Source organism: Lissotriton helveticus, chromosome 10 (assembly GCF_964261635.1).
Source record: "Lissotriton helveticus chromosome 10, aLisHel1.1, whole genome shotgun sequence".
Lineage (NCBI taxonomy): Eukaryota > Metazoa > Chordata > Amphibia > Caudata > Salamandridae > Lissotriton > Lissotriton helveticus.
The window spans coordinates 189,155,179-189,176,756 of NC_136071.1; the positions used below are offsets into that span (position 1 = coordinate 189,155,179).

At 44.4% G+C, this 21,578-nt stretch overlaps 1 protein-coding gene across 2 annotated transcripts in view; it reads right to left on the reverse strand.

The window, feature by feature from the left end:
- Positions 1 to 21,578, reverse strand: part of LOC144786124 (acyl-coenzyme A synthetase ACSM3, mitochondrial-like) — a 413,227-nt gene that overhangs the window by 241,158 nt on the left and 150,491 nt on the right. For both annotated transcript variants that reach the window (XM_078665090.1, XM_078665091.1), the window contains exon 4: positions 17,289 to 17,496. In XM_078665090.1, the coding sequence (XP_078521216.1) occupies positions 17,289 to 17,496 (208 nt within the window). The remainder of the gene's footprint in view (positions 1 to 17,288; positions 17,497 to 21,578) is intronic.

Genomic DNA, 21,578 nt, shown 5'->3' on the forward strand with positions numbered 1-21,578 from the left:
CAAGATAAATTACATCTAACTATTCTCACTTTCTTGTAACAAATTTCTCCATTTTCTATTGGGAGCTTCGCTGCATATATTACAAGTTTTATAAACATATCGATGCAGGCTCATAGAAATTTAAACTGTTATTGTGAGGATTCATTTTTTAGACTCTTTTGTCTACAAACTATGGATGCTTCATGTTAAATCTTTTTTTAATCCGATCTAAATGGCCTGATATGCACTCTGCGTCCACTTGATTTATTAATTCGTAAATTTTCGTGTTGTGACTGGCACGGCATGAATTTTGGCTCCAAGAATTGAATTGGGAGTTAAATGCCACATTTGAAATCATTGGAGGTGCTGAGCGCAACAAGCGTCATTCAAAAATCTCTTGAAACGCTTACCGGTCTTTGAGAATCCATGTTTGGATCGTTTGTAATCCTTTCATCATATTGTTCCATTGCCGAAGAGCTGCAGAACTTCATGATGGATGTACAACGCCTTCACAAATGTATCTTACGCGGAACGTCATCACGTCACGCATCTGAACGTACAACGTCATCACGTGACGTATTTGAGCGTGGCAGCCATTTTGATTGTCACCTAGCAACGTGTTATTATTTTCACTTTACCTTGAAGACGGAACAGGTGTTTATTATTTTTTCAAATTGGTTAAGCGCATCTTCACGAACCGCTGATACGCAGAGCTGATGCGCACAGCCTAAAATACAGTACTTCAACCTGGTAAGCTTTTCCTTCATAAACCGCTGATACGCACAGCTGATGCGCACAGCATAAAATACAGTATTTCAACCTCGTAAGATGTTACTTCATAAACCAAAAACATGAAAGTGTTGATCATTTTTTAGCGGAATTAAGAATCCTTGCTGCTTCATGCGAGTTCGAGGGTCCCATTGAACAATACCTCAGGGATCAGATTGTTGTGAATTGTTACAGTAACAAGGTTCAAGAAAGAATATTATGTTGTAGGAATCCTTCGCTGATTGAAACTTTAGAAATAGCAAGAGACATCGAAAGATCTGTTTCAGCTTCCAAGGAACTTGGAAACAACAAGCCCCCTGTTACTGAACCAGTGAACAAAATCTCACAACAAACAGCACAATCTGTTGCTCATCGAGACAAATCATCTACTAAAGGTGACTGGAGAAAAGCTGATAAACCATTTCAATGTTTTAGATGTGGTTCAAAATCACATCTAGCCAATTCTCCCACTTGTCCTGCATTAAAGAAACAATGCACTAATTGCAAGAAAATTGGACATTTTACGTCTATGAATCAATATTGGTAACCAGTAAATACAATAAGGGTGATGATACATGCCGGCGTCATTTTGCAGGGACGGTGCGGAGAATACAGAGTTGTGCTAGGGATGCTTGTAATGGAGTTTCGTTTAGAAGAGTGTTGTGTGATTAGCTTTAATGCGTATTATTTGGTACTTTTAGATCACACACTCGTGAATCCATACTATAATTGGAAGCGGAGCAACGCGAGTTATGTTAAGAGTATTACTTAACTGACATTATTGCAGGTGAGTGGAGTGCTTTAGTCGAAAAGGATGTGTATACTTTACAGAAATGTAACATGGGTATTTTATTGTCACGCACTTTGGTGGATTTCAGGAAATGTATTATTGCAGGCGTGACGGAGACTGAGGACATTTGACAGAAATAATACAGTACAGAACAAGATACGTAGGTGAGCATCTGTCATTACTAGGAGATACTGTTCCTGAGTTTTACAGTTTGATTAACTTCCTGACTAATCTTTTACGTGGTGGATGAATATTAGACATGCCAGTTAGTTGATGTTTAAAGATGTTGCCTTACAGTTGCAACATACCATGAGATGGGACCCAGCTCTTGTGTAGTTACATGTGAGACTTAGGAATGAATAGAGTCGTAATACGGACTTGGCTCATGGTTTTGTGACTATGGCTAGATAATAGCAAATAACAGATGGTGAGATTTACATTATGTGATCGATAGACTACTGTAGCACAACTGTAGATTAACTGGACGGATCAATAGGGGTGAAATGGAGATGGCCCGCTCTTATTTTTATATTTTTTGCAGGGACTTATTGTTTCATTTTGTGTAGGAAGGATATTATTATGATTTGAGTTGAACACTCAATGTGAAGGAACATTGAATAGATGACCAGATAACATACAACGTTGGTAGTAGCCCTTGTTACTTGAGAAATATAGAATCTGAAATATTCACTGAATGGCACATACTTGGGTGACATCTTGTGGGGAACTTGGTTCTATCCCTCTATTCTTTTGACATGGGTTTTTGGCTTGTGGATGTTTAACTTCTTTTGATTAAGTAACGGTATTTGTAGAAATGTGCAGATGTGAAGCATTGAGTCACTCTTATGTATTGTTATTTTGGTTTGCAGCCCTGAAGAAGTCAAATGCTAAATTTAAGCAAGACGAAACACGTGTTGGCTGCTTATATTTTGAATTGGAGCTGTGCTCATTGAATTTCAAATTGGACATTAATAAAACAATATTGGAAGATAAACACGTACCTACTGTGCCGACTGAACCTGAACATTTCGAGAAGAAGGACTGTTATTCATACTTTATTACTGAGTCAGAGTGCTCGGAAGAATTTCCTTGTATCTGACATTTTACGTCTGTATGTAAATTTAAATCAAAAACAATGTATGTAGAAACTGTAGACTTTGATGATTTAGGATCTCATAAGGAAGAAACTACAGTAAAGAAAATCCTGTTGTCCATAGACATGGTTGATTCTCAGCAAAGCTCTAATAGTGGTGATCCAGTGTGTGATATAAAAATTGGTAATGTGTCTGTCAAGGTTACAGTGGACTCTGGGTCTCCTGTCACTATTCTTTCCGATGTGTTTTTTCTGAAAGAATGGCAAGGAGTTGACTTAATACCCCCTGACATACGCACAGTAGCTTTTGATGGACAAGAAATTGACATGATAGGATATTTTAATGATAGTCTCACTTTTGAAGACAGAACCATTGTGTCCAAAATTTACATAGCAAAAAAGGGTATAACATTCTTGGCTGGAAAGACCAAGGAAAATTTGGAATGGTTTTGAGACCGAGCACTGATAATCTCATTTCTTTAGATCGTTCTAGTAACATCAATTCAGTAATTACTGATTGCTCTTCTTTAGAAACTATTATCAATAAACATCAAGCTGTATTTTCAGATAAGTTAGGTGTGTTTAAAGGATTCGAACATAAAATTATATGAAAGCCTGATGCCATTCCGACAAGTCACAAGGTTAGACACGTACCTTTAAGTATTAGGGACAAGCTTAAAGATCATCTCAATCAACTATGTAAGGAGGGTGTGATTGAACATATTGATTCATCCTTATGGATTTCTCCCATAGTTGTCGCACTTAAAAAAAATTGTGATGAACTCAGTCTGTGTATTGATTTAAGATCGTTATATAAGAATATACAAGTCAACCGCATTCCCCTACCACGCATTCAAGATATGCTAGCTCAACTGAAAGGCACTAAGATTTTTTCCACAATTGATTTGAGGGGGGCATATCATCAAATTGAATTGAGTTGCATGATGATTCTAAAGATTTAACCGCTTTCAACACACCATTTGGTCCTTTCAGATTTTTGAGACTACCTTTTGGCCTAGCATCAGCGGCCTCGGACTGTTTGGTGATGTTAAAGATGTTTTCGCTTACCAGGATGATATATTAATATCTACCAATACTGTCCAAGAATCTCTCACCAAGTTGGATCAAATTTTAAGCATCCTGAACAAACATGGTATGACAGTCAAGAAACAAAAGTGTAAATTCCTACTTAATTAGGTGTAATATTTAGGTCCTGTTATTTCACGAAGTGGTATCAGTCCTAAACAAGACCTCTTAAAAGCTATCCGAGAATGTGATCAACCTTCTAACAAAGATCAGTTAAGATCATTTTTGGGGTTGAGTGAGTTTTACTCAAGATTTGTTAAAGATTTTGCACTCATTAGTGAACCTTTAAGACTCTTGACAAGGAACAAAGTTACGTTTATGTGGGGAAATGAACAAAAAATTGCATTTGAAACACTAAAGGATTTGATAATAAGAGCTCCTGCACTTAAACCGTTTAATGAAAATTCCACTTCCTATATTACAGTTGATGCTGGTAATGCTGGAATAGGTGCTGTACTTAGTCAAATGGTTGATGGCAATGAAAATATTATTGCTTTTGCATTCCGCCAATTATCTTCTTCAGAGAAAAATTATAGCACTATAGAAAAAGAGGCTCTGGCTTGTGTGTGCGGTGTTACCCATTTTTCAGCTTATGTTTGGGGAAGAAAATTTGTCCTGATTTCAGATCATAAGCCTCTAATTTATATATGGAATGATAAGGGTTTGAGAAATGCTAGCCCCAGGTTAGTTCACCTTTTTTCTAAACTATATGATTATAATTTTGTAATGAGACATATTCCAGGGGGAAAAAACTTTAAAGCTGACTTTTTATCACGGTGTCCTTCAAATGATTCTGACTTCGGTACTGTCATTAACGATAAAAAAGTAGTTGTTAGCTTGATTGAAGGTTTACAATTAACTGAAGAAGTTATTTCTCAATCTGATTGGCTACAAGCTTCTTCTTTAGATAATTTTCCAGCTGTTGTAAAAAAGTTCATTTCTAATTGGTGGCCCAGGGAAAGTCAAATTGACAGAGAATTGCATCCTTTTTCAAAAGTCAAGGAGTAATTAAGTCTTGAACGTATTTTCATTAGGAGAGGTTGTCTTCGTATTCCTCCAACCTCCATTAGAAACAAAATCATTGCTCTAGCCCATAAAGGATGTGGTGTAATTACTAGTACTAAGAAAAGGTTAAGGTTGCGTTACTGGTGGCCTGGAATGGACATTTGTGTAGGAACGTTATTGAACAACTGCACTGAGTGTGCGCATGCTGAAAAATCCTTGCATACCGTGAACTCCCCTTTATGTCCCGTTAATTTTCTGGAAAATCCATGGGAAAAATTGGGTATAGACTTTTTGGGGGCTTTAGAGGGACTGAACCAAGGTTTTAGATTTATCTTAACAGTGGTTGATTACCATAACAAGTGGGTGTCGTTTAAATTTATGAGGGATCCTAACACTGAAAATGTGATCTAATTTTTGAAGCAACTTTTTAGATCTGAAGGTATACCTGCTTTTCTGTATCAGATAATGGGGTACAATTTGTCTCACATAATATGAAAGATTTGTTAAGTAATCTCGGCATTAAACATCTCACCACTGTGTTATACAGTCCTCGAGGAAATGGTTTAGTGGAAAGAGTGAACCGCATTTTAAAAGATTCTATCCAATTAGCTTCGTCTTCAGGTTTACAAGTTCAAGAAGTAGTGAGTGACAGACTTAGGTCATATAACAATACTCCCCACTCCACAACAGGAGTAACTCCGTTTGCTATGCTGAGAGGGAGGCAATCTTTCAATGAGTTGTCTCCAGAGTGGGTTGTCAGGAAAAACAAATCTGGGAGGAGTGTTCCCTGTTTTGATCAGATTAAAAGAAATGTAGGAAAATCAAAAATTAGATATGATGAAAATAAACATGTAAAAGATGAATTGTTTGAGACTGGAGACAAAGTTAGGATCACAAGACCATTCAAAGTAAGAGGTTCAAGATATTACCCTGAGACAACAATAGTCAATGTGAGTAAACATGCGGTTAGGGTCTTGGGTGGGAAATATTGGAGCAAACAAAATGTTGCTAAGGTGAAACATCCAGAGAATACTCTTGAATCTGATAATGATGATTTAGTTAGTTCCACAATGAGTACGTCTTTACAAGTTGGTGACTTAACTTCCCAAGGAGACACCTTACAGTATGATGGGTTAGACCAGGAAGTAAATTCTGAAAATTGTGTTGGAAAACTTCATGAATTTGTCAACGATGTTTCTTCACCTGAATTTGTCAATGATTCTTCTTCATCTGAATTTGTCAATGATTCTTCTTTGTTTTCCAATTTATCCAATTCTTGCATTAGGTCCAGTTCAAGATTGAAATTTAAACCTAAATATCTTGAAGATTATATTACTTAATTTATTTTGTTTCAGATTTTTGATATAGGAGGAGAGGTGTGTTATATTCTGTTTTTATAATTAATTATTTATTGTACATGTTTCAAATATTTATTGAATCTTAGATAGGAATGCATCTTTTGACTGCTGTGTTGTCTAGCAGTTAGAGTTAATCCTCTTTTATTATAATTACTCTCTTTGTGATCTTTGGATGTAACACTTAGCTTAGCCCTCAGGTCTTGGGGGTGCTGATAGACACACCCCAATCATTTCGCAACCCTTGTGGACCTTAATGGTCTTGACTGACTTCTAGAGCATGATATCATGACAACACTCCAACGTCCTCAGTCAGGGCCTCAGTCATAGGTCGATTGAAAATGTCATCACCCCTTCCCAGGAGCTCTGTGACACCCCAGCCGACTTCTTTCACGACAAGATATCTGCCATCTACAGAAACTTCAAAACCAAACCCATCGCTACCAACCCCCCTAGCCTCGTGGACCACACAGACGCCTAGGCCGACAACAGGCTCACCACTTGGAACCAGCTCACCATGCAGAACACTGCCAACATCATGCACTCTGTCCAATCTAGACCTCCCACGGACCACATGTTCAAACTCGGCAACAACACCAATAGGAGCAAGCACACAGACATCTTTTTTTTTTTAAACCTTTATTTATACTTTTTTCAGTACAGTAAAACAAAGAAGGCATTTTCACAGGCACAGGTCGGTGATATCAGTTAACCATTATAGCATCATCACATTAGCAGCATTATGCAGCAGCATGAGTGTCAGAACCATATCCTATATATGTCTCTTAGCAGGCAATAAACATCATCTTCGAGTCATATTGCGAGATACATTCCTGCTATATTGTGAAGGTCAATACGTAGAGAATAGCATCACTACAATCACTGATAAGGCAAATGTAGGCTAATAACAATGTTTCAGCACACATTCACATAACTTCAATGTAGTACATATCATCCATATTAACTCCCTCTAGTGTCAACATTATTATTAAATTGTACTCATGGTCAGGGAATTATAATTATATTCTCCCCACTCACATCCACTTCTGCATCGCCCGGCGTGTCTGTGGTGCCCAAAAGGTATGTCTGAAGGGGGCCCCAGATATCCCTAGGTCTACACTTCATCGGCAGCGTTTCCGCATATATTACATGTTGCTCCTGACAGTGTGTGAGATCTGTAAGCCAATCTTTGAATTTCGGTGCTCTGCCTCGTCCCCAGCGACATGCTACTCTGCGCTTAGCAAGCAATAAGGAGATGTCTAGCAACCTCCGGTGTTGTTTGGGTATCGGCATAGTGTACACTAGTAGCATGATAAGTGGGTCTCTATCAAATGTATGCCCTGTCATTACCTGAAGGGCCGTATATACGGCCGTCCAGTATTCCCACCCTCCAGGGCACTCCCATGCCAAATGCATAAACACCGCTCCTTCCGCCTTACATCGCACACACCTATCATCTTCCGACAAACGAAATCGGAGTTTCATTACCGGCGTATAGTAAAGCCGCTGTAGGAACTTGTAATGTATTACCTTAAGCCGGCAGCTCGCTGATATGGTAGCGGTCATGCCACAACAATAACCCCACTGTGCCTCTGATATTTCGCATCCAATATCCGCGCTCCAGCATATGGGAGCAGTGCTATCGGCCCCCTGACTGTGTGCCCTGATGCTCCTATACATGTGTGATACCATATGTCTGCCGGTTGAGGAGCTCAGCATCCCATGTAGTAGGATGGCGATGTCCGGTTCTCTCGGGTAATCTGGTAGGACCCCTTTCAACCCCTGTGTCAAGCGAGTATAATAGAATATGTCCAGGGGGGTGGGTTGGAGCTCCTGAAACAATTGCTCCTTACTGCGGATTTGCCCATCCAAGAATAGGTCCCCCCATCTGGCAATCCCAAGTCGCCTGCACAATGCCTGAAATCCCGGTTCCTATAGCAGAGGCATTTTAGGATGGTATTTCAGTGGCATCTGCGGAGAGTACAAAAGCTTTAGTCGCAATTTACGCGCTATCCGTTGCCAGGCATCTATCGTGCATGACACTGTGGTAAGTTGAGTGTCTAGAGCCTCGACAGGGCCGTGCATGAGGCCGGCTAGTGGGAGCGTATGAGTCACCCAGTCTTCTTCTGCTAGTTGTGGCATGGATGGTGTTGGTATCATCCAGTGATAAGCGTAATTCGCCTGCGCGCTCATATAGTACACCTCAAAGTCCGGTACATCGAATCCGCCCTTATCATATGGTAGTGTCACAGTAGACCATTTTAGGGGTGGTTGTTTACCCCCCCAGAACAGCCTAAGTAATTCCGACCGTAGCGTTTTTAAAAAAAAGGCACCTGGGAAAAAAGGTATATTGAGGAACAGATATAGGAAGCGAGGCAATATGACCTTCTTAATAAGCGACGCTCTACCCGCCATAGAAAGTGGCAAGAAGATCCAGCGTGTTACATTATCCTCCAATTTGGTAATCGCTTTGCCATGGTTTAGTCTTGGTGTCTCTTCTCTATCCATTGAGACTTGTATTCCTAAGTATCGGAGGTCCAAGCTGCACCATTCTAGTGGGTGATCCAGCTGGAACTCTTTTACTGCGGCAGTGAGTGGGAAGAACTGCGATTTGCCCCAATTTATCTGTATGCCTGATATCCCTCCAAACACCAGAAATTCTCGCAGCAAGGGGTTAAGATTCGTTTGAGGGTCAGTGACATATAACGTCAAGTCATCTGCATACAGTGACACCCCTATTTGTCGCTGAAAGCACTTGAACGAGCTCGCCCTGTGTAACTGTCGTATCCGACAAGCCAGAGGCTCTATCACAATGGCGAACAACAGGGGAGAAAGTGGACACCCCTGACGGGTACCTCTTGTGATCAATAGCTGTGCAGACAGGCGACCATTAACCAAGACCCTAGCGGTAGGTTGAGTGTAGAGCAATTGAATCCACGATATGAACAATTTGGGGAACCCCATTCAATGCAATATGGTGAATAAATATTGCCATTCGACCGAATCGAATGCATTTGTGGCATACAAAAACACCACGGCCACCGGGAACTCGGGTGCTATAGTTTGAATCAGCGAAAAAAGGGTGCGCAAATTGTGACTGGTGGACCCTCCCGGGACGAACCCCGCCTGGTCAGGGAGCACTATCTTGGTCATAAGAAGAGAGAGACGCGTGGCCAGCACCTTGGCCAATATTTTAGCATCGCAATTGATGAGGGATAGCGGACGATAAGAATCACAATCTGTGGGTCCTTTCCCCGGCTTTAAAAGGGAGGTGATAACGACTTCCCGCATCGAGCAAGGCAATATTCCTATCTCTAATGATTCTTCGAAGACTTCCTTGAGTACTAGGGCCATTATGTCGATGTATTGCTTGTAAAACTCGGCAGGCAGCCCATCACTTCCAGACGCCTTGCCATTTTTCAATGACATAATAGCCTCCCTGATCTCGTCCAGCTCTAGAGGGGCCCCAAGAAACTGTCTGTGCACATCGCTTAACCAGCATAATGCTATGTCATCTAAGAATGTGTCAATCCCCTCAACTATCTGCCTCTGTATCGTGTATAGTGTCTTGTAATGTATCTGAAATGCATGTAGAATCCCTTCTGTGTCCTGGTAGTGCCTGCCATCCCTCGTGTGTATCTCCAATATATTGTTTCCGAAATGGGGGTTTCTAATAAGTTCTGCCAGTGCTCGCCCTGGTCTCTCACCCTCGCAATATCTGCGGGCTACCCAGTGTTTCCCTCTAAATTTCATCTCTCTTGCCGCCTCCTCTTCAAAGTCCGATAGCTTAGCCCTAAATTCCTTATGTAGTCTCCCATCACTGCATCTACTCATCTGTGCTTCCAGTACCTTCTCCAATTTGTGTATGGAACCTCTAATGACCCGCAGAACCCCAAAGCTTTTGGAAATGAAATAGCCCCTAACCGTAACTTTAAACGCTTCCCATATCACCTCCACACTCTCTACCGATCCTTTGTTACGGGGGAAGAATGCAGCTATTTCTTCGCCCGATTCTGTTCTAAAGACTTCATCCAGTAGGGCAGTGGGTTGTAATCTCCACGGGGGCTTGGTACCAGCATAACCCGGCAGTCGCAATTGTACCATCACAGGGCAATGATATGAGTAAGTTCTAGCCAGGTGTACAGCTTTGCCCATATCTGTGCTCAGCCCTCCGGACAGGAGACAATAATCAAGCCGGGCCCAAGTGTTAGTGAAGGATGTGAAATGCGTTCCCTCCTTCCTCCCAGGGTGCAGAAAACGCCAGCTATCAATCAAGCCTCCTTCTTCTATAATCCCTTGCAAGACATCCCTAGATTTTGTATTGTACTGCACACATCCATCCGCTCTATCTAGTGTAGGTGTTATAGCCACATTGAAATCCCCGCCCCAAGTTATGTGCAGGGATCCAATGTTGACAATTTTCCCCCATAGTGGTGTAAAAAACTCCGGCGTATCAGTATTTGGTGCATAACAGTTGACAATGGTGACCGTATCAGTGCCAAGCCTGCCCCACACTATAACATATCTACCTTCTGCATCGCTTATATCCCCGATCCTCGTAAAATGGACCGACTTCTTGATCAAAACTACAGTGCCCCAGAGTATGACGAATATGAGGAAAACACTCTAACTGCTGCCCATCTGCTTGCAAAGGAGTGACTTGGACGCGATGCGAGGTGAGTCTCCTGCAATAGTGCTATGTGCACCTGCTGGCGTTCTAAATAAGCCAAGACATTTCTGCCTTTCCTAGCGTCGTTAAGACCTCGGATGTTCCGGGAAAGTACTGTCAGGTGAGGTGCTCTCGTTTCTTCAGCCATTTCCAATTGTGACTACGTTAGGCATTTCTGCTAAGGATTCTCTCTCTACCATGCCTGTATGGTCCTGTACCTGCCTGTGAATCTGGACCTGTGCCTTGTCCTGCGCCTTATAGTAACTACCCGTTCCCCCCTCCACCCGCTTGCTGACATCGCCCAACCCTGTCAGGCAAACCCACCCCGCTTTCCCCAACCCCATCCCAGCACACAGTAATTATCTGTGTAACAGTAAGTCTGTGCAAACGTTTCCCCCTCGCTCCCACCCCCACCCACTGAAGCAACCCCAACATGCCAGAAGATACCACCCCCCCCTCCCTCCTGCCCTCCCTTAAGGTCAAACAGACCCAAAATGGCAAGTTACATGGTGGGGGTACACCCGTATGGGAAACCGCATAAAGAGCGCACAGCCACTTCTCCCTCCCCTAGCCTTAATTCCTGTACCGCTCTCGGGTGCGGCTGAGGAGGGATAGTGGTCCCTGGAATATATTACCACTGGAATGAGCTTACGAATCCCAACTCTTGAAATGCATCATGTTTTCAGATCTCAGTCCCCCTCAGAGTCCGTGAGCACAGAGCCCCAATATTGCACAAAACATTGCAGCCATATATCAGCTCAAGCTTCCTCATCAGCATCCGTGCGCAGCATCCCGGCCATGTTCTCCCCTCTACGCCTTCCTGATAGATTTTAGATAGTCCTCCACTTTTTGCGGATTCGTAAAGAAATGTTGCTTCCCCTGGTGTGTTACCCGAAGCTTCGCTGGGTATAGCAATGCATAGTCTATTTGTGCAGCGCGTAATTTCTTTTTAACTTCAAGGAACTTGCGCCTTTCCTCCTGTACAATCGGGGTGAAATCCGAATAAATTGAAAAGGCTATGCAATTGTATGTCAAATTCTGCTTGGTACGGGCTGCCCTTAGGGCTACATCGATAATTCAATAGGCGCGCTATAATGGGCCGCGGCGGAGTACCAGGCCTGGGACGGGACCTAGAGATCTGTCCGCCCGTTCTACAATGAACTGCGCTGAGAAGGCGTCCTCCCCTGTGGACTCCGAAATTCCCGTGACGCGGATGTTATTGCGTCTGCTGCGGGCCTCCAAGTCCTCATACTTCGCTGCTATGACCCGCAGCAGGTTGTCCATCCGGGCCAGTTGGGTCGTGTGGGAGGCAGTAGTGTCATCATTGTCCGATATGCGTTGTTCGGTCGCCTTTATCCGCTCCTCGTGTTGGCCCACCGTGTGAATCGCTACTAGCCGCGCTTGCTCCGCTCATGTTTGGTTCCACCGCTGATGCCTTCGGCCCTTTTTTGGCGCTATCAAATGTGAGTTTTGGTTGGCGACTATCTTGACTCGCAACTCTCACACCAGTGATTGCCTGCAGTACTGCCAATGCTTGTGGTGCGGACTCGTCTCTCTGCAATCTACCGCCAGTGCTGCGTTGTCCACCGCCTCTTAATCTCAGTCAAGCCCCCTAGTGGATGTAGACCAGCGCATAGGTCAGACATACATCAGAAATGGGGGGGTCGTGCAGTTTTGTCCCAGACCAGTCCGCCACCAACCACTATTTCACCCTGGCAGCCGCAGCCTTGTGTACCAGTCTAGCACACTTCTGTCTCTGGGTCGAAGCTGCAAGCCGTCACTCAAGTCCACTGTGTTCCACTCACGTTGCACATCATGCAATCAAGCATCTACGCCTTATTACGCAGCGTCCTCCAGTGCCTGCCTACAACGTGTCACCGTCCTGCAGCACAATTTCTGGAAAGAGGAATACTACGCTCTTGGATAATCTGCCGTGCCTTGTCCCCTGGCCCAGCACACCGCGGCTTCACCTCTTCCACCTCACTGTGCAGCCCAATGTCCAGTACCTAGGAAGGATCGCAATAAGTCGTACAGTACAGCCAGGTGACTCCGCGATGCGTCTAAGGTGGCAGCGCAGGTCTGCGCTTATGGCGGTCTAGTGCGTAGGCTGTCTCTGATTATTGGCACCGCTGCCGAGTAAAAATTGCCGCTATTCCCAATGTCGCCGTGTGTACCACAGGAAGGATTTATTTCCACGCCCAGCGTTTCGCAGTATTTGTGCAGGTCCTGTCCTCGCCTCCTGCTCTGACCAACGCACCGCAGTCCGTCAGGCCTTAACATCCGCAATGCAGTTCGTGATGATCGCTAGCTCTGCAGCGGCGCCCCGCAGCACCTTCAGCGCAACACGGGCAGAGCGGTCGGGCATCCACCTCGCCACCGGGTCCTCCAACTCCTCCCAGGCCTCCGCAGCTGCCGGCGAGCGGGGTGAAGAGGGGGGGGGGGCACCTGTCCACACCGATGGTAGCGGCCGCTCCAGTCTCTATCTCTCCACTCCCAGCCGGGTTCTTTTGCTCTGTGCCCTGCGGTAGATGGGGAGGTGTTTCGATCTCTTTAGGACCGCAGGATCAGGCGTCTTAGCGTCCGTGATCGGCAGCTTGGGCCTACCTCCTCGTGGCAATCCCCGGGCTATCCCAGCGTCGGTAGCCGCACTCCCGCACCACGGCAGCTCCAGCGCCAGCCTCGGGGGGATCTGTCACAGCCTCTCATGCAGGCACCGAAGGCTGCAGTCTCACCAAAGTCAGACCGAGTCTGAGGGGTCACATAAGCTACATAAAGAGTAGCATTTTGGTCCGATTACCCTCCAGTTAGTAAGGATGATGACAGGATAACTGCTCCAGGGTACAGGAGCCTCACCGAAGGCGGCCATTCTGTTTGCGCGCCCTCTAGCGCCCCAAGCACACAGACATCTTCAATGCATTCATCATCTCAACCACCTACACGGAAGATTGGAAACACACAGAGATCAAACCCCTCCTCAAGAAACCGTCCGCTGACCACAATGAGCTTAAGAACTACCGACCGATCTGCCTGCTCCTCTTTCCTGCCAAAGTCCATCAACCAGCAACTCACGGACTACCTAGAGAGCATGATGACATGTGCCAATAAGTATGATGCACTGGTAGGATGCAGGAGACCAAGAAGCCTGAGAACCATATGAGGCAGAACAACAGCTTGCGCCCGAAACATCAGGATGATAGCCCGAATGTACTGAACTTGCTGCAGAGATGGAAATGTCCTGTGAACCACCACGCCTAGGATGGCCCTTATGATGGGTGTCCACTTTATGGCCTGATCGAGAGTCTTTGGTACATTATTAGAGAAGCCAAGAGTGAACAGCAATAAAACCATAGCCAGTAGGTGTGGCTTCAGTAGGCAGTTGTCGACGTACAGGAATTCATGTTTCCCAGACATGGGAGGGTGGGCCGCAACCATCAGCATTACTTTTGAGTACACCCAGGGGGCCAGAACAGGGACAAATATCAATATATTTAACCCACCCTTCTTCAGGAAGGGGTTTAGCAACTTGAGTTCCAAGACAGATCTTCAGTGTTTGTCCTTCCTGGGGACCAGGAGCTAATGGTTGTAGCACCCTGTGTTCCTCTCTGCCTCGAGTACCACACTGATCGTACCATTGGAGAGTACAAATTAAACTTCTGCTGACAGGACAGTGGCATATTTCGAGACACTTCAGACACAACTGGGGAAATGGGCAGAGGAGTGGGTTACAGATGTAGAACATAACCAACTGGAACAAAGTTAAGGACCCATTTGTTTTAAGTGATGGTGCACCAGGTGGGCAAACAAAAATGAACACTGCCTCCTAAAGGCCCCATGTGAAAGAACGAGGAGAAACTAAAGTGTTTTGGCCTCGCCTCCAGCAGGTGAGGACGAAGAGGAACACTGCTCCTGCGATGGTTATGGCCTCTGCCCACCATTGCCCTTGGATCCACAAAAGGGGGATAGGCAGGGTGCTGCCTCTATCAACGGGTCAGGACCCTCAAAAAGACATGAAAATTTACTAAACTGGTGGGGATACTGGCGAACAAGGTATATCGGCCCCAGGGAGTAAGTTGTCAACCCCTACTGTCTTTGAAGCAATCCAGAGCAAAATCTGACTTTTTTCCAAAAAGGCTAGAACCATCAAAGGGCATGTCCGTTAAAGAAGCATGTCAATGGATAATCAGATTGGTACCCAAGGCGTGAGCTACGAGGTCCATGGTAATCAAGCTAGCCTGCAAGACATTCTTGTCTGCATCCTTATTATCAATGTACAGTCTGAGAAAATTCTTGAAGTTTTCTGCCAGAGGGGGAACCTTCTCACTCCCCATACTCTGCAAGGCATGTGTACAGCGACTTACAGGGCACGCTGTGCTCAAATAACAAAGAGCCAATGAAGTGGAGAACAAATGTTTACCTACGGAGGCGATTTGCATGGACACTGTGATGAGGTGCTGTAAGAAACTAATTTGTATTGACCTTGTTTGTTAAAGTCCAGGATCCCTGCAGCCATGCAAACTACCATTACAGAGTAGGCAGTCTCCTCCATTGCGTGATCCACAGGGAAGTTGAGTTCAGTTTCAGGTGAAGTGTCGATGCCACAATAATTTTGTAAGTTTAAGTAGACGTTGCTGCCTGTGTACTGAGGAGGTAGAAGCTGGTCTGTCACCTTGTTGTTGTCCTGATTAGGGGGGGGGGTTTTCTGGAGCCGAATATGTCCTCCAGTCTGCTGTAGTACTGTCACCAAGACAAGGGGTCAGGTAGGGCGTCTTCCAAGGCCCCTAAAGCTACAAGCAGTTACCTGAGTAGTTGGTGAGCGTGCTGAAGTCAGATCTGACATCAGAATCAGTGTGGAATCAGGAGCCGGTGCAGATCCTGGTACAACTGGCAGGGTATGCAGTAAAAAACACTGACACGTGGGTCAGTGCTAGAGAAAGATGGGGAGGGGTCACATGAATCCTACCTGAAGCCTCCACTGTATCTGTGCGACCTGAAGAAGAATCAGAAGGAGGTGGTACTGCTCTGAACTACTGCAGCACGACCGTTGGGAGGCCTTAATCCACTTATTCAATCGCAAAAATACTGTTGCACGTTGTACCTTGATCAAGAGAAGGCCATGAAAATATTGTTTTACACAAAAGTCCTTGTTTCATTATTTTTGATACCCCTAAATGGAATTATGAGGGGCAGGAAGAAATACCATTGTGAAAAATTAATGTATTGGGTTCACATTACTAACAGAAATAAGAGTGGCAATAAAATGAACCATACTTTATCTAAGATAGAAAATGATTACCGCTATAAATTTGTGAAAGGAAAGACATTCTGAAATGCATCCTTCTCTCTCAAGACTGAGGGGCTTATTTATGGGCCCTTGCTTCACTTTTGCGCCGCCGGTGTGTCACTTTTTGTGACGCACCAGCGGCATAAAAAACGCATCACGTTGCACCATATTTAAAAGTGGCGCATCTAGATAGATGCACTGCGCCACTTCTAGGACGCATATGCGTCAATATCGGACGCCTGCCTCATATAAGACTGACACAGGCACATTTAACATGGGACTTGTCCATGTGCAATGACCCATTGCTGGAGTTGCATTATTTTTGTGACACACTCCAGCAATGCGTCATTTTTGCACCTACAGATACGTCAGAAATATTGACGTATCTGTAACTCCTTGTGGCATGATGCGTCATACTGTAAATATGACGCATCATTGGTGACGCAAGGAGGGCGCAGTTAAAAGGGACGCATAGCCGTTTTCTTGCAGCGATGTGTCATAAATGAGGGTCTGAATCTCAGCTGGTTGAGATTGCTCCAGAAATTATACTTAGCAAAGAGACTTAAATGTGCATTTGGGAACCCAAATAAGGTTTACAGATATTACACGTGAATGCAGCCAAAGGATTCTTGATTCTTTGTTTTAGTAATGCCCCAAATGCATTTATAAATTTGTACAAAGCACTTTTTGTGACGACTGCAATTCCGTGACTGTCCAAATAAAACAAAATCCCAACCAATCTAGGGACCTTTTCTCACTGGAAAAGCTTTCTGGTAAGTTGCCTGTCGTGGCAAGAGGCTTTGGGTATTAATTATATATACGGGCTGCAGGTGAGTTACCAGTTCTTCCAGGTTTATGTGAAAAGATGGTGCAGGGCCAATATGATTGGAGGATGAATGAGGCTATCAAAAGTAATCAATTGATGCCATTATAGAGGGTTGAGGATCTTTCTGTCCTATGAGTAAATCAATTATTGTGTTAATGTTAGGGAATGGCTTCTGCTGTAGGGCATTGTTAAAAAGATCTAGTACACAAGAAACTCCATCATTCGTATAATTTGGTTTCATTCTTTGCTTGCTACCTGGTGGTTTGTTGGATAATTTCTTTGGTTCCCGATTCGCATCCCGATGTTTGTTGTTGCTTACTGATTTAACAACACCCCCACACAATTAAGATTTTCTCATACATATTCACTCAGAATACAAAAGCGGTGACTTTCATTGGTCAAAGAAAAACAGACGGTAACATAAAAGTACACTTACTTGAATAAGTCTTTAAAGTTTAACCACCCCTCTTGGTGGCCTTCAGGCACGATTAGCTTGGTCTTCACAAAATGGCAATCTGAAACAACAGCGTCTACTTCGCGCGCCAAAGTATCGCTGGTAATGATGCAACTGGCCTTTGAAGCCTGTAGCCTGTAATGAATGTCTTTAGGGGTCAGCTGAGAAGTTGCAGGGATAAGAACAATGCCTAAAACACATATAGGTTCACCAGGTTATGGTTATCACTGATACATAATGTAACATAAATAAACGTATTCCGCATTAAAAGCTTTAAATAAATAAAAATAACAAACAAGAATACATATTTCATTGGAGGATCCTAAATAAACAAAATACATCTCCAAAATGGAGATACATTGGAATACAGGGAGCGTATGGGATAGGGACTATAATAGACTGTAATAGATCCGCAAAAAGTCCACATATCTAGTAAAGTGAACTACGAACTAGATACCCTCCAGCAATATGAATCACAAAAATTCGTAAATGATTCCCTGATACTCGTTGTCTTTAAGATTAAATTACATCTTTTCAACTGTATAAAGACTTGACGGTAACAGTAAACAGTTCTTTATTGCTCAATTATGAGAACACTTTTACTTTCTAGGTGCAAGGTCACAATGAGTAATCATTAAACTAAACTGCTAGCTTAGATAAACTGGTTTCAAAAGATGATACCAAAATATTTTTTTTGCAGTTTCTTTCAATCAGAATGTGTTCTTGTCACACTCTACAATCATGTTAACCAAAGTGACATTGGAACCCATGCACTCGTGTGCCACTGTAAACCAGCTATTTAGCAAAGAAGAAGAAGCTCAGTCTGTCTTGCTTTCCTTTGATACTATACCTTTATAGCACAATGTAGCGTCCCCTGGTTAGGGGACGTCCCCCTGAGCACAGCTAAAATCCCACGAAGGGGTTGAGACTTTCAAGAATGTCAAGTCCACAAATCTTGAATCCTTAGTAGACTGAAAGTCTGTGAAATGTATTAATAGTTTTGATATTATGTCTTCATATCATAACAACATTCCACATAGAGTTCGATGAGCTCAATCAAAAAAGTTCACTGGCATTTTCTTATCCAAATTCATTTCGGTCTAAAATAGACCTTCGTCAGGGGACATACTCTGAAGCCCGCCAGATACCGTCCACAACAACAATTCCGAACGTTTCAAGGAGACACCGAGAGCTGCCATCTTCTGTCTTGTTGTCCTTTTGTTACTATATCTTTATAGCCCATAGCAGGCTATACCGGTCATTTAAGTCCCGCTCCAGTGTTAATGGCAGGGACCGAAGGCGAGGGCCTATAACAAGGGAGCAGGCCTTTAATGGCCGGTATGCACAGCTATGGCAGGCGATAAAGCTATTCGAACATTCCATCCCATCAGGGCCAATGTTCTGATTAGTAAAACAAAGGCCTCACAGAGCCCGGGGGGGGGGGGGGCATAAAATCCCTCAGGCTCTGTAAGACCTGTGTTCCGAGCTGTTGCTGCGAATGTTCTACAGCTAACAGCTGTGTGCAGCTTGGCTGAACTGCTTTTTGTAGTTCAGCCAAGCCAGGGAGATCCAGAAGCCGAACAGCATTCCCCCTCCCTCCTTCTGATGCTCAATTGACTTTGAGATAGGGAAGAGAGAGGGAGAAGGCTCTGGTGTACCTTGCAGCACAGCCTCTCCCTTTTGCCTGCCCACTGCATGTATTTGGAGAGGCAGAAAAAGAAAAGGCAGAAGCTGTTTATTAGAACTTTGAAATATTGAGTGCAGGGAGCCTATACCAGTTCATATAGACCACTGCTTCTCCATCGTCTTCAATAAAAAAAAATAACTTGCATATAAGATGACCTTTCTGTTTGCAAATCATTTTCTTCAATAACAAGATCTCTCTGTTGTGCCATTAATCCCCCGTAAATTACTTGGCCAAGCCTCAGTACAAGGAGGGAGCTAACTGGAAAACTAACTGCCCAAGTTCCAAGTCGTTTTTGTTTCCTGCCTACCTAAAGGCCTGCCTTATAAACTTTACACAGTGTAAAAGTGTTGTGCTGCTTCTAAATTTGCAGAGTGCAATTGTCAGTGGAATGCATTACAGTAAAATTTAATTTCAGTCCCTTGGGTGTTTCGTCCAATATGCAATGCAACTGAATGCAAGTTTGTTCTTTTTACAAAACATCTGCAGGAGGACATATTAACACATCTAACATTACATTTTGTCAAACAGAAAGTAGATGGGCCATGTTTCTACCTGTGCCAAAGGCTTCACGTAAATTATTGTTACACCATATGCATTAATTCTCAAGGTGAACATGGGGAACATTGAAAGAAGTTACGGGCCGGCAAGATGGCCGCTAGCGGGTTGTAGAGCACAGTCGCACTCTACTCCCTCTCACGACTAGGTGTATGAAGAAGCAGCCCTGAGACAGTTATGAGGCGGATATGCGGTTGATCGTGTGGATTGCAAGGAGGCATCAAAAGGCAATCAGCACCGCAGGACTCCGCACTCAACATCAAGTTCTGGCAGCAGTTAAGATTGTGAAAGAGTGCTGGTGGACCCTATACAGCAGCCTGCACATAATGTCCCAACGACTGAGAGGGGAAAAGGATAGAGATAAAGAGAAGGTGGTACCAGCAGCAACTAGCGCGATTGAGGCGCTAGGAACCGGGACTATACCCAAGATCCCGCCATCGAGCAAATGATAGACTCCAGCCGCAAGTGCGGCTCAGAAGGCACAGCAAAGGAAAGTCAAGAGAGAGAGAAAATTGGAAATCACATCTGCCCAAAATGAAACGCCGATCGCAACAAAAGGAGTACTTAAAGACCCTGTCATCTCCGGGCGTAACAACAGGCTGATGGCAGCCAAAGACGCGAAGGACTCCAACTTAAGACAACCCACCTTGACGGAGTCATTCAATACGAAATTAGCGGCAGGAGCAGCAACCAGGATACCGGCGAGGCTTTCCCCCACGGAGAACGCTGCTGTAGACGCCAGTACAGATGCGATGGGAGAGAGAGTCGTCCTCGGGGACGTCAGCGTCTTGGTTGCCGAGCACCCAGAAATGTCAGACACAGCCTGCACGCCTCTCACAGGCACATTGGAAGCGGGGGAGACGGAGGACAGGAGCAGAAAGCAGCTGGTGAGCGGGGGCCCTCTGTTAGTCACAAGCAGCGCTACTCGGGGGGGAAAATACAAATAACGCCCAGATGTTGGATGCACTGTTACAAGTGGAGGCTGAATTAAGCAACGATAAAAGACCAAATCAGGGTGCAAACTGGGGGAGCCTGACAAGTTTGGACTCACAAAAAGAGCGCGAAGGTGATACATTCTTTTCGGTAAATGAGGGCTCGGACTCCACCTCGAGCGAGGGGGGAGGTAAAGACTCCACAGAGATCAGTTCGGACTCAGGACGGAACGCAAGGAGCAGGAGCATCAGGAGGAAGGGAAGTGGAGTCCCACAGCATGCTACACTGGACTTGATGTTTAACACACTAAGACAAATGCAGGCTGAAGCCAGGGCAGAGAGTCGGAGAGCCAGGCATGACACTAAGAAAATACAGGCATCAATCAGGAAAATGAATAAAAAGTACGAGGAAGTTAAGGAGCGAGTGGAACAGGTAGAGGAACGGACGGGAAGACTTGAGGATGAGATAACGGACTGGCAGGCTTTTAAGATGGAGCAGGCCAAAACGGTGGAGGATCTTCAATGGAAAATTGAGGATTTTGAAAATCGCCAGAGGCGAAATAATGTGAGACTCCTTGGACTAGAAGAAGGGATTGAGGGGCAGGATGCAAGAGGTTATGATGTTAGGTTACTGAAAGGTGCCTTTCCGGAAGCTCAGTGGCAATGGGAACTAGAGGTCCACAGGGCACACAGGTTTCCTCTATCAATTAAAAAGAAACGGGATGGGGGGCAGGATAAATTACCGAGAGCTATGTTAGTGTTCTTCGGAAATTTCTTGGTAAGACAGGAAATCATTGAGAAAGCCAGACCAGACTCTAAAAAAACTTTTCAGGGGGTAACGTTTTTTGCAAGGCCTGATTTTTGCCACGTTACTGTGGAAAGGCGATGGCGACTCAGGCAACTAATTGCTCCCTTTCAGCGACAAGATGCAGAGGCCTACCCAATGTTCCCGGCAAAATTAAAAGTTATTGTAGGAGGACGCACTAGGATGTTTTTTTCAGAAGTGAAGGCAGGGGAATTCTTAACTGATCTTACTGAGTCGCACAGGGGGGGAGGAAAGAAATGATAAGGTAAAAGGAAAAAGTCAAGATACGGCCA